Source organism: Chiloscyllium plagiosum, unplaced genomic scaffold (assembly GCF_037043375.1).
Source record: "Chiloscyllium plagiosum isolate Xiang-an unplaced genomic scaffold, Cpla_swu_hap1 HiC_scaffold_22, whole genome shotgun sequence".
Taxonomy (NCBI): domain Eukaryota; kingdom Metazoa; phylum Chordata; class Chondrichthyes; order Orectolobiformes; family Hemiscylliidae; genus Chiloscyllium; species Chiloscyllium plagiosum.
The window spans coordinates 56313497-56326811 of NW_028270160.1; the positions used below are offsets into that span (position 1 = coordinate 56313497).

Genomic DNA, 13315 nt, shown 5'->3' on the forward strand with positions numbered 1-13315 from the left:
TCCTTAAAACAGTAACCTAGATGCATTTGTTCTGGAACCCTGCATAGGAGTTACCCCCTGAGGAATTGACTACTTATTTAGTAAGTCAGAGAACCTTTCACAAATTGCTTATCTGTACCCTTTTACTTACCACCAAGAGTTAAATAATGTATATTTCTGCTGTTTGACCACAGGAACTGCTCTGTGCTACTTTGCCATCTTGATAAAACCTCAGAACAAATAAAGATTCACTTATGCAATCCCTCAACCTCACTTTTCCTTGAAGTTCCTCTCCAAATTTCCCACATCCTCCACCTGTTTTGCACCTTGCTATTCAATAGCTATTCAAGTATAATCAGCCAGAGGTGGACTGAGATTAACCACTTCGATGATGGAGCCGGATGGATTTATTGCTTTAGGCATACGCCAATACCAGCCGTCACCCCAAGAAAGCAGGAACATGGTGTGGGTGATAACAATGACAGGAAATTAATTAAAGCATCCAATATCCATAAGACACAAGTACTCTAATGTAACTTTATGCTTCCAGATAAAAATCGGGAGATAACAGTCTAATGACGACTGTTGTCAATTGTCAGAAAAACCCATCTGACTCACTAATATCCTTTACGGAGGGAAGCTGCCATACTTACCTAATCTGGCCTAAATGTGACTCCAGACTCATAGCAATGTGATTCACTCTTAACTGCCCCCTGGGAAGAGCAATAAATGCTGGTCTAGACAGTGACGCCCTCATCCCATGAATAAGTTAAAAGTAATCAGAGCCTGGACACTGCTGCAAATTCACTTATTCCTCAGACTCTTCAGAAAACTGGTGTCCTTTAGTTTAACTGGAAGACAGTCTACTCAAACCCTTGCAGGTCAAATCCTAATCATTATTTGGGTGTGCTAAACGATATGACATTATTATGGTTTAGTCATTCAACCCAACCCCACCACTAATTAACTAAATATTTTGGGAAGGCACCTCAAGGTTGACAGAGGGAAATATTAAAATAACCCTAATCGCACAAAAGAAAACTAGCAATCATTGGAAACAATTTGCTCTCAGTAGCATGGTGCGAACCCATTCATTCAGACAACTCATGCCATGAGGACAATTATATTACTGATGTCAGCTAAGGAAATCCAGTCTGCAATATAAAGATTCCCAATGTGATACATCCAGGAATTGCTGTTCAATCGGTAGATGCTAACTCCATGCAAAAACTTTCAAAGTATTCATTGTAGGAAGTGAGATGAGAATTCAGTTCCTCTTCCTTTTACATTGAGAGATGAACCAAATAAGCAAATCTGCACCTCATCCACACAAGATTTGACTGCCTTCCACAGAGACCTCAAGTGCCCTGCAGCTCTAGCAATTTCTACAACTCACCTCAAACTGAACAAGAAGGAAGTGAGGACTGCAGATGATGGAGATCAGAGTAAAAGAGTGTGGTACTGGATGAAGAGTTTATGCTCAAAACATCGACTCCCTTGCTCCTCAGATGCTGCCTGACCTGCTGTGCTTATCCAGCACCACACTCCTCGTCCGATACACTAACAGGCAGCCACACTAATCAGCAGTCAACTCTGAATCATTGTGCTTCAACAGATGCCAGATTCTTAAGTTGGATAGCTAGGTGATATCCTGTAGTTGGAACTTTCAATAAAGAATGTAAAAGGCACACTTTAGCATCCAAGACAACTTACCAGTCATTCACCTGAGCCAGAGGTGATGAAAATGAGACTTGCTTTTCACAAAGTAGAACTGAATAAACTTTGATGATTTAATTAACTATTTCCGATTGCGATTATTTATACGGGTTCCACAACGTACCTAAAGTTTCGCCCAGATTTTGGATTTACGATGTAAATATGTGTTTTTTGAATAGCCATGTTAGATTTGTTCAAATGATGGCCAACAATAAGGTCTCCAAAGAAGCAAAGATTAATTTAATGGGGCAAGAAAACCGAAAAGGAAAATGAACTTATGCTGACCTATGAAAGCAACAAGCAATAATGGAAACTTGCATTTGAAAACAGATTTCAATGTTTAAACAATTTAGAAAGGTTTTAGTGAATTACTTTAGTTCCAATGCTAAAAACAATCTTGGCATTTTGACTACATTGGTTGACATCAATATTTCCTTTTTGAAAAATATGTCTTAGAATGATTTCAGTTAAATTTAAAACTAAGTTTGTCAGTTTTGATTACCTTGCACATTGGATTAATGAACAATTCAGTATCACTGCCTTTCGATTTTAAAATGCATAAAAGTCAATGACTAACATTTAGTTCGGAAGACTTGAGAGGTCAATATTTGTCGTTTTCTATTTCCCATGCATTTTGCTTTAAAAAAAAGGATATTTTAGTTGTTAAGGAGTTTGTGATTGGGTTTGTAATAGGAATTAGTTCAGAAATGGAGAGATAATCCATTGATCTTGAAGCTCCACTCACCTCAAGGCAGTGAAGATAATGAAGTGAGAATTCTTTATCAACACCCTCAGTTGTTCCCATGCTGTAGCCAATGGTTTAATGGGCTTCCTTTAAAATTTGAGAAGTATTTCTAAGAAACCATGTCTTTTAGAAGCTTACTAACAAATAAGACTTTGGATTTTGCAAGTTGTAAATTATGGTACCTAATGCTGATTACGCCTGCCTGAGTTGTCGCTGGCTTTTGCACTAGAATTTTCAGTGACTAGAAATCCATTTAGAACACTGTTCTGTTCTACCAGATCACAGACGTACATAAATAGAAGAAGAAATTGTGTATCTCACTGTTGATCAGATTAAAAAATTCTTAATGAAGTGCACAGTCTGATCAGGAACTATTACGTTACAGAATTCAACGCCAAATCATCTATAGAAAGCAGATAAAAAAAGATGAAGCTTGTATTGTGTTACTGAGAAAGACCAAAAGTATTTCATGAGGATCATACAAGATAGCATGCCATTTTAAAACATTTTCTTTAAAAAAAACAATTAAAAGCTGTGGGAACATATGTTCACACTTTTAAAAGACCTGCTGGCAGTAAATTACTTAGGACAAACTTGTGACAATGGAATGGAAAAGCCAACAGCTTGTAGCAGGATTAGTGAGCATCTAATGAGTAAATATAGCAAGTTGCTCCATTCGTTAAGGGTGTTACTATGCTAGAGGGGGTCAGAAGAGATTTGCTGGGTATGGAAAGTTTGAGTCATAAAGAGAGGTAGGATAGGCTGGGACTTTTTTCACTGGAGCACAGGAGGTTGAGGGTTAACCATATAGATGTCATAAGGATTGTGGGTATGGTTGATGGCAGGTATCTTCTCCATAGGATAGGGGATATCAAAACTGGGGGCATATTTTTTTTTAAAGGTGAAAGATTTTTAAAAGTTCTCTTTTTACATAGATGGTGATTCACAGATGTAATGAACTTCCTGAGGAAGTGGTGAATGTGGGTACAGTTACAACATTTAAAAGACACTTAGACAAATAAATGAATAGGAAAGGTTTGGAGAGAAGTGGGCCAGGAGCAGGCAAATGGGACTAGTTTAATTCAGGATTATGTTTGGCATGGACTGGTTGGACCGAAGGGTCTGTTTCCATGCTGTATGACTGTAGTGTACACTTTATCAACATAGTACTGTAGTTCAGCATCTCAAGCAGCGCAGGAATTCAAGAAAGTTTTGTGAATCTTTAGAACATAATTCATGCACTTCACCAATACAAGTTTGTGTTTCAGGAATTAAAGCTTTAACTGTACATAGCTGTGAATACACTTTTTACAAGCATGGAGTTGACTGGGTGGAATTGTAATGGAATTCTTTAGAGTCTGATCAATGGAGCCAGGTGGTTGCCCCTTCCTTCAACAGAAGTTTTACATTATTTATGCAGCTCCAAGATATAAGGAAACTTGAAAGTTAGTTCGAAACAAGGAAGTTCCTGGATCAGGACAAAAGTTCTCGAAAAAGGGTTAAGACTGTATTAGATTAGATTAGATTCTCTACAGTATGGAAACAGGCCCTTTGGCCCAACAAGCCCACACCGCTCCTCCAAACAGTAACCCATCCAGGCCCATTCGCCTACCCTAGATTTATCCCTGACTAATGCAGCTACTAGTGATTAATAATACTAGTAATATAAATTATTCATATGGGTTACAGAAATAAAGAGCAGGATCTCTGGTCAAATAAGTTGTTTACAATTCTGCCTTGAAAACATCTCAGATCATATATATTGTAACTGAGCTGTAATTTAAAGTTTTTCTTTAAAGTTACTTGGGTATTTGTTGACAAAAGCACCGAGTTGCAACTTTCCTTTAGAGAATAGACCACCTCATCAGATCGAGTAGCAGCAACTGAAAATGTAAATTAATGTTTTACTGCAAGAAATGTGGGCAGGTCTTAGGTTAGATTTCATGAGAGACAAGGTGAACGCTTGCAGCTGGTGAAAGAAAATGTAGTGGTCCTCACCATCCTTTTGATTCTGAAGCAGGAAGTGAGCTTGGAAAGTTATGGTAAAGCAGGTGAGTAGCTTTCAACAACCTGAACATGATGCTGAGGCATCAGTGGTTGAGAGGTCTGTAAAGAAAAAGTGGAGGATCAAGCAGCCACAAAGCTAACGGAAAAAAAAAACAACACAATTTTATCTCAGATACTGGAACACAGGTTTGAAGTTAATTCTCATAGCCTGTATCATACTTTTGGGTGAACTCCTCTGTTACTGAAGCAATCCATGTTCAAATGCAACAAGATCTGGATCATAACCAGGCTTGGGCTGACAAGTGGGAAGTAATATTTGCACCACACAAATGCCAGGCAATGACCATCTCCAAGAGGTAATCTAATCACCACCCCTTGACATTCAATGGGGTTACTGTTACCATTGATCAGAAACTCAACTGAACTCGCCACATATAAACAGTGGCTACACGGAACAGATCAGAGGCTGGAAATACTGCAGAAACTAGCTCACTTTCTGACTCCCCAAAACCTGTCCGTCGTCTGAAAGGCACAAGTCTGGAGTATGACAGCATATTCTCCTTTTACCGGGATGGGTGCAGATCCAGTAACACAAGCAGCTTCACACCATCAGGGACAAAAGAGTCTAGATTGACTTCCTATCCCCAAACATCCAAACCCTCCACCATCAGCATTCAGTAACAACAGTGTGTATTATCAATACACTGCAGAAATCCAAAGATCCTGAGACAGTACCATCCAAACCCATGATCACTTCCATCTAGGACAGGGCAGCAGATACACAGGAACACCACCACCTGCAACTTCCCCTCCAAACTGCAAATCTGAGCCAATATTGAACAGAAACTGAAAGAACTGCAGATGCTATAAATCAGAAATAAAAGCAGTTGCTGGAAAAGCTCAGCAGGTCTGGCAGTACCTGAGAGGAGAAATCAGTGTTAACGTTTCGGGTCCGGTTCGAAGGGTCACCAGTCCCAAAATGTCACACCTCTGCTTTGTCTCCACAGATTGCTGCCAGACCTGCTGAGCTTTCCCAGTAACTTCTGTTTTTATTTCAATAGTGAAAAGATCTGGCTTTCACGAGAAATAATTTTTTTGCACTGTTAACTCAGCAGTTACAAATTACTTTAACATGTCTCCAGAATCTGTAATGGTTTTTAACAAATGTTTGAAAACAACTTCTAAGTTTGATTGTAAAGGGATCAATTTAATTTTCATGGTTATTAAGAAAGTATTATAGATCCATATGACTTAACAAATCATGGCCTGGAAGCAATACCAACATGGAGATTGAAACAGACGCTGTGGTGACACTCCAGGACATGTTGCAAGATAATGCATTACAACTCCGGCTAAACTATCAGCACAAGTTGCCAACGGAGACACAGGAAAAGGAACACAAAATTCTTGCAAAGAATAGCATATCTTCCTCAAAAACAGTCCAGTTTCTCTGTTCAGCAGGAGACATTATCTCTGAGGCAGCGTTTGTGCAAAAAAACCTGGAGGGCTCTGTGAACAGATAAGATGCAGTTCTGCTTTACCAGAAGCAGCCAGACTGAACAGAAGTGTTACTGGTGGGTGAGCTGAAATGGAATTCTGGAAAGCTACACCATCAGGACTTCTGCAATCCAAGGGAGATCATTTTTTAGAAGTTGCACTGTTGCGGATAATCACAAGAAACTCTATGGTAAAAGCTGTTGCTGGATTGGTCTCCTTGGCTACTCTGTATAAATAAATATGTTAAGGAATGACATTGTACCTAATTTCTATTCAGAGTGATGTGGATGCTTAAGATACATCTTTATCATGTTGATGTTGACTATTTAAAGCAAAATTTACCTTGTCATTTGAAACATCATTTGTGTCTCGATTCAAGATTAATTTACATAAGATATTTAACCGGAATAAGAATCAAAAGTGAAACCGAGTTGGCAATTGTTTTTTTGGTTGGGGGTCATTTGAGTAAATTTAAATTGTTTTGGTTTATGGGGATCACACCACAGACATTGTCAAAAAAAAACTGTCGTTCATGAGCTTCTTTCTTCCCAGGTGCAGTAAACCCAATATTGCTGTAGATTACTTGGTGGAAGAATCCATTCTTTTTCTCCTCCAATTCCAATTTAAAAATAAGTACCATTGTTACAAATAGGCTAACAATGTTTACATCTGGAGAACAGTTACAGTCAAAACAAAATGTTTTCTTGTTAGTTATTTGAAGTCCCAGCTATTCCAGAACTTAAAAATCACATTTATTAAAAAAGCAGCTAAACTGATGCACCTAGAGTTATGAAGAATCTATAAAATTGAAGCAATTCGTTACTTCACACATTATCTTGCCTTTTTTTTTAAGTATTTAGGACTGGCCTGGTTCAAACTACATAGAGTCCCAAAGCAATTTCCACAGGTTTCATTTCATAGCTGCATTCAGTAGTTTACTTGATTAACTACTGAAACAAACATCAGTGCATTAATTCCTTTATGAAAAGTTGACAGAATCCCACCGTACGTTAATAGAACATAAGGTTCTACATAGAGGGTTTGTACAAAGCATTTTATTAGCATTTTCAGTTACAAGAAAACAATCACAATGTACATGGGTTTTCTTAATGTGATGTACGCTACCTAAAGCGTGTTAATTTGAAATAAAGACGAGAAGTTCTACACGGCTCAAAGGCTGAAAGAAAATTCACCACAATTAGCAAATTTCAGATCAATTGACAGGGGACAAACATTTGGATTCAGACACATTTCCTGCTGTCAAGCTCAGTACTTAATAGAAGGGTGTGTGCATAACTGGGCCAAGCACTTTCGGGTGAATGAAAATGCACGTATGCAGTTGAACGCATTATTCCCACACAAAGAAAAACTTGACACCACCTAAACAAAACAAAAAAGGCACTTCTGTAATATTTATCTATAACTCGCCCAAAATCATAGTTTTTTTTCTAAAGTATGTTGGAACCAATTATTTCATTGTTTGCTTTATGAAGTCAACCATAAAAGATAGCCCTTGAAATGATTTCTGTAAATTTGTGAAGCACCCGAATAATCTTCAGATCGTAAACAAGTTGATTTAAGATAAACCATATTATAAACTACAACCAAATCTTATACAATGTCTTGCTTGCTATTGTAAACACTAAACTGTTTCCACATGTCAGAATTTGCTTGTTTTCATCATGTAATTCAGAAGTTTGGGTCGTAGTATACTGAAGATTGTTTAAACTTGGATTAAATGTGAATCAAAGCAATCAAAGAACTACCAGAAATTTCCCCCAAATCTTGCATTTATCTAATGTACATTATGTACACAGAGATCTAATGACACTGAACATTCATAGTTACTAAAACAGAGGAACAAAAAAAAATACAAGGAAAAATAAAACTTAGCACAACAGTGTTTTTAAACTTTGCATTGCCACATCTTGTCTTAAAGAAATCAGTGTCAAGTTAAAAGCATGGACTAGGGTCTGAAATTTATGCAAAACAATGGGACATAACTTGTTAAATTCTCACTGCAATGACATTTATGAATTACATATGGAAGATAATGGTGCAATTTGAATTAAATTTGAGCCAAGTGCTTTAAAAATTCAGGTATACAAAACAATGCAAGCTCACACAACTAATGTGGTTGAAATGTTTCAAGTCACTGAAACAAAGTGGAATTATGCGTATGTTTATACTAAAATGAGGAAGAAATTAGGACTCTGCAGTACTATATTTTAAATGTACTTTCTAATCACGTATAAATGTTGTGGCTCTCTATCTGCCTTCACAGGTAAAGTCACCATGATCCTAGAGGGCCACAGGGCTGCTCACCAACTACATGATTGGTGGTGGTTTCACCTGACATCTATGAGGAGGCAGGTACAGCTCATGGCTAAAAATACCAGGGATTATTTTGAGGGGACAGGATTAGGGTTTTGAACTTGATGAATGGCCATGATCTCATGAATAGCAGAGCAAATTTGAGGGGTCAAACGGCCTTCTCCCATCTTCAGCGAGCGTGGGAAATTAACCTATGCTGTTGGTGTCAATCTGCATCACAAACCAGCCGTCCAGTCTACTTATCTGAACCAACCGGCACAACATGTTGCTCAACCAGTCACTAAGTTTGCAATCAGTTGAATTTTTATTAAAGCTGAAGTTTCAGCAATAATAAACCATTTGATTGGACCTGGAGTTCTTAGCTTAAATAGCATGGAATGACAGCTGCAGATTCAAAATACTGCTCATCGAACTTATAAAAGATTTTCAGTGTACAACATGGTGTAGAACATAATGAATGAGGAATAATGATTGGGGCAACGTATAACAGTACCAAACTCTATGACTGCCAATAGGTAAGGATCAGCTGAAATTAAAACAGAAATCAGCAGTTAGGTCATTATTGGAAAGGTTGTTTGAAAACAATCGAAGCCCTAATTTGCTTGACTTTGAAAGACATATTTGTCTTCATGATAGCAATTATCATTGTACAAATATGAAATTGATTGTAAAGCCCTTTGAGATGTCCTGTGAACATAAGGCACACTACATAAATGCAAGTTGCTTTGCTTTAGAATAAACACAATATGCAGAAAGTGGTACATTCTGAAATGCAAGAATTCCCATCCATTCTGTTTAGTCCTGGATAATTGTTTTATACACCAATATTATTGGACAGCATTTACTAAAATTTCACTTGTAGATTTGAGATCCACGTAGAAACTAGTATGTACCATTGGAGTGGTTGTGCAGTTCTCTAGATGCAGTTGCAAAGATTAATTGTACAGTTAAGTTGGTCAAACACATATCACGTCGATTGTTGGGGAAGGAAGTTGTCATCTTTACCTGGCCTGGCCTACATGTGACTCCAGACACACAGCAATGTGGTTGACTCTTAACTGCCCTCTGGGCAATTTAGGATGGGAATAAATGCTGGCCTTACCAGTATGGCCCTTATCCCATGAATGAATTTTTATTTAACTGATAAGATCAGATTAAAGAAAAGATTGAAACCTATAATAGAGCTATTTTAATACTGGTGGTTAAAGTACCATTACTCGAAAGTTCAGATAAATTTTGTTCCACATACTCCAGCACAAAGCTTTATCAGCAAACTCTTACGGTTTAAAAGAAAATTATGCACCTACCACAATGGGTACTTGTGCCACCTCAATTCTTAAACATGGAGATCAAAGGCATAATTTAAACCAGCTCATTAAAATTATCTTAAGTCTCTCCATTGGGCTTGGATCAGTAAACCCAAAACTATGGATTGGGAAGCTCACAGTAAAAAATCTCACTGTTCTCTCTCGTAGTCTGGCCTCAACTTCACAAACATTTCACAAAGACTAGCCCAATTAACAATATGCAGATTGTTCAACATTGCTGTCTTATCAAACCGGACTGCAGCCAGTTTAAAAGTTGCAATTCCTAGACCAAAAATAACTCCTGTTAATCAATTGTGCCTGTATGTTTAGCAGTTAATTGTGGACAGCCCTTCCATCAGCCAAACTCAAAGGCTTTGAATCTTTCCTCCATATTTTCTGAAAAACAACAGTGGGAACCACATTTAACATCAAAAGCAGAAAAAAGGTTGATAACCTTGTATCTAAACTGAACTCAGAATCCTCCCTAATGTCAAAACAGACACAGCTCATACATCAGAATCACCTCTATAACAAAAATTACATATGGTGAAATTCAGTTGTTTTAGGAGAGAAGTTTTTGATCAAATTAAGAGAGACACTGGGGGGTATGAAGAGAAGAGAAAGATGACCATTGGTGACCAGCTCCTATTTGTTCCTTGAGATTTAAATCATTTAGATATTTTTCAGTAACTTTCAGACCAATTGACAAATCATACTGACCACCAGTGGTTACATCATAACCAGGGGAGTATGCTGATCAGCCCTTTTGCTAATGTGGCTTGCAGGTAAAATTGGATAATAGATAATAGAGGATAACTGAGCCTACACAGGTGGTGAAATGTTACAAGGGATAACATCAATACCAAAGGGCTGGACACAGATAGATGTTACAAATCTAAATTGAAACAGGCAGTTTACCTCTGCTTCCTCACAAGAAAAGGGGATAGTTATTCCCTAAATTGCATAATTGTGAGGAAGCCACCAACTACTGATTATCAAATTTCGTCTGCTAGAAATCTGGTCTAGTGCTACAAAACCTTGGAATTTGGGTCGTTTGGAGATAGTAGACCAGCTAAACATGGGTACAGTGGATTGATCGTGTGTTTGGGGAAGGGCCACAAGGACGCACTTGGTCTGAACTTCCCCATGATGGTTGGAGCAATGCATCTTTCAAAATCCTGGCAGTAGATTTTGTACTCCTGCAACCACTTTGGGTAAACTTTTAACCACACTCAGATTTGTAGTTTCCTCAGCAAGGAATGGTTTGATTTCACGTTATTATCCAGAAGACCATGGCTGAAACCTCATAATAAAAAGGTCAACTTTATTTTGGTCACAGTAGGCCTTGACCACAGCTGAGATAGGTCTCAGTACCCAAGTTATGTATAGTATATACACTAACCAAACTATTGTACACTCGAAATTCACCAGTTGATCTTATCAGGATGTGCTGTACCTATCACTAAATTAAATCAGCCTCTCTCTGTACACCAGCCTTATGGGTCTGGGGAACCACAAGCTACCTCTCGGCATTAGTATCCACAAAGGTTGGGGACTTATTGGACTTGGTAAGCATTCCAGTCCTGATCGGACAATGTCTTAAAACTCAGTATTTATATGGTGAATATCAACAGTGAATTGACAGCATTCTTGGCAATACTGGGACATTGAAACTGAACTTGATCTTGCCCTTATCTAACATACACAGGCTGAGTTTCAAGTCAGGAGTCAGTTGACAGCAATCAGGGCAAGAAATTAGGCCCTGCCACCCAAACTCATCTGCAGAATCACAGCTGGCTGTCTTGGCTTTGAGAAGTTACCTCAACAGAGGCCAAAATTGGCTTTGTGCTCCAAGTACCTCAGCAAAGTGTTAACTACCCAGCATAAACATATCTAGGTTTGTTGTAAACAATGGCACAAAACACAGATGGCAGCTACCTGTTCTCTTCACAGCCCTCTCCCCAGCATGGCGCTTCTCTTTTTGTTTCAAAGAAGGACACTTACATTTTTGATGCTGCTGCAAAGTGAAACCAAACAATTTATTTTTGTTGGATGAATGGAAAATTATACTTGCGGTTGCTCCCTTTTGTACAGTGTACCAGTTTACGTATCATTGAAGCTTTCATTACAGCCAAAAACTTGCCCTCTCCGCAGCCTGCCCCTTAACTACCAAGCAATACCAAATTATTTGGCTACAATTGCATTATACCTTGGTAACTGGAAAGGATTCCACCTCAGTTAGCAGATTACACCACAAGGCATCTGTTCAAAACAGTTACTTTTTTTTTCAGTCACATCTTCAAATCCTAATAAAAACTGATTTGGCAGCAAATAAAAACTATTTGTTCTTTCAACATGGTACTTGAATTCGCAGGATTCACCAATATTTCAGCTGATGATTTCTAGTCGTCAAAAGCAGATATTTTACAGCAGGCAACATTTGCTCAAAAATCAGCACAACACGCCAGGTCGCTTGTCTAAATGATTTACCATCTACAAAGCCCACAGACATTAAAACCCAAGTTTACAGTTTACATCAAAAAATGTTGATTGCTGGATTGAAATATGAAATGTTATTGATATTTCCTGTTGCCACAAGCCAGATCCACAATAAATTTGTTAAGTAAACTTGGAACATGATCCTTGCCAAAATGGTACTGATTTGCCAAAACTGGTTTTGCTGGGAAATAAAAGCAGTCACAGCACATGGCAGAAATTCAATACTGAATCTGTATTAAGCTTATATGGTGTTTATTTGGATACAAATCAGACCACCTGTAGACATTAGATTTAGTGATGGTGCTTGACAAATCTCAATATTTCCCTATAACTCTGTTGCCACTTTGCTCCAAAATGTAGTGCTAATTCTGTAAATGCTTGGCAAAACCCAACAAGACACAAAAGCATTAACACTGAAGCATAAACACAGCCTAGAAAACAAGACACATCATGCTTGCAATTGCTGCAAAATTTGTAATGAAAATCATCAAAAGGTCTTCTTGTGTAAGTGTGTGCGTGCGTTTTGTTTTACGAATCTGTGGAATGAAGCTTTGGAACCATCAGGACATTCAATTGTGTACTGTTATCACCAAATGGATGTGGCAGATATCTGAAGCAACAAGATGAAGGTTGTGCATGAGGTTCCAGTCAACACTGACAAAAATGCAGTAAATTAGTGTTGTGGACAAACAACACTGGCTGCCCTCCAGACAAACATTTACAACACAGTTAGCGGTGAAGCCTATATAATCTCAGTGCAAATAAGTCAAATCCAAAAGATGCCAGTTAAGCCTTTGGCTTTAGTAAACTGCTTTTATGTCATCAGTCCACTCTGGGTGCTGTTGCTTCACAGCACATGCACGTTATGGCGGAGGAGGAGCAGGAGGATATGCTGAAGGCTGGGGATGGGCTGGTTGGGATGCTGCACACTGAAGCGCTGGCTGGACTGGCGGAGGTGGTGGCGGTGGCAGCTGAACCACTGTCTGTGTGTTTGGGGAGGGCGGAGGTGTCGGGCGTTTGAATTTGTCAGGGCTGTTGCTTCTTCTTGGGGAAGGCCTCTGCAAAACAAACAGATGCAAGTAAGCTTCAGGACATGGGGTTAGAACCATACAGATCAAAACTTTTCCAAAGTCACTTCAAACAGGACATACTCTGCTGCCCAGAATTACTTACAAAAGAACAGCTCACTAAAACTGAAGGCGGTTCAGCTACAGGGATGCATTACAAATGA

The 13315-nt window shown here is 38.5% G+C and overlaps 1 protein-coding gene across 1 annotated transcript in view; it reads right to left on the reverse strand.

Annotated features, from left to right (window-relative positions):
* Positions 1-6983: 6983 nt before the first annotated feature.
* ccdc6b (coiled-coil domain containing 6b) overlaps positions 6984-13315 on the reverse strand; it is a 71464-nt gene continuing 65132 nt past the window's right edge. Inside the window, exon 9 of the mRNA XM_043712337.2 lies at positions 6984-13142. Within this exon, the coding sequence (XP_043568272.1) occupies positions 12948-13142 (195 nt within the window). The 3' untranslated portion in view covers positions 6984-12947. The remainder of the gene's footprint in view (positions 13143-13315) is intronic.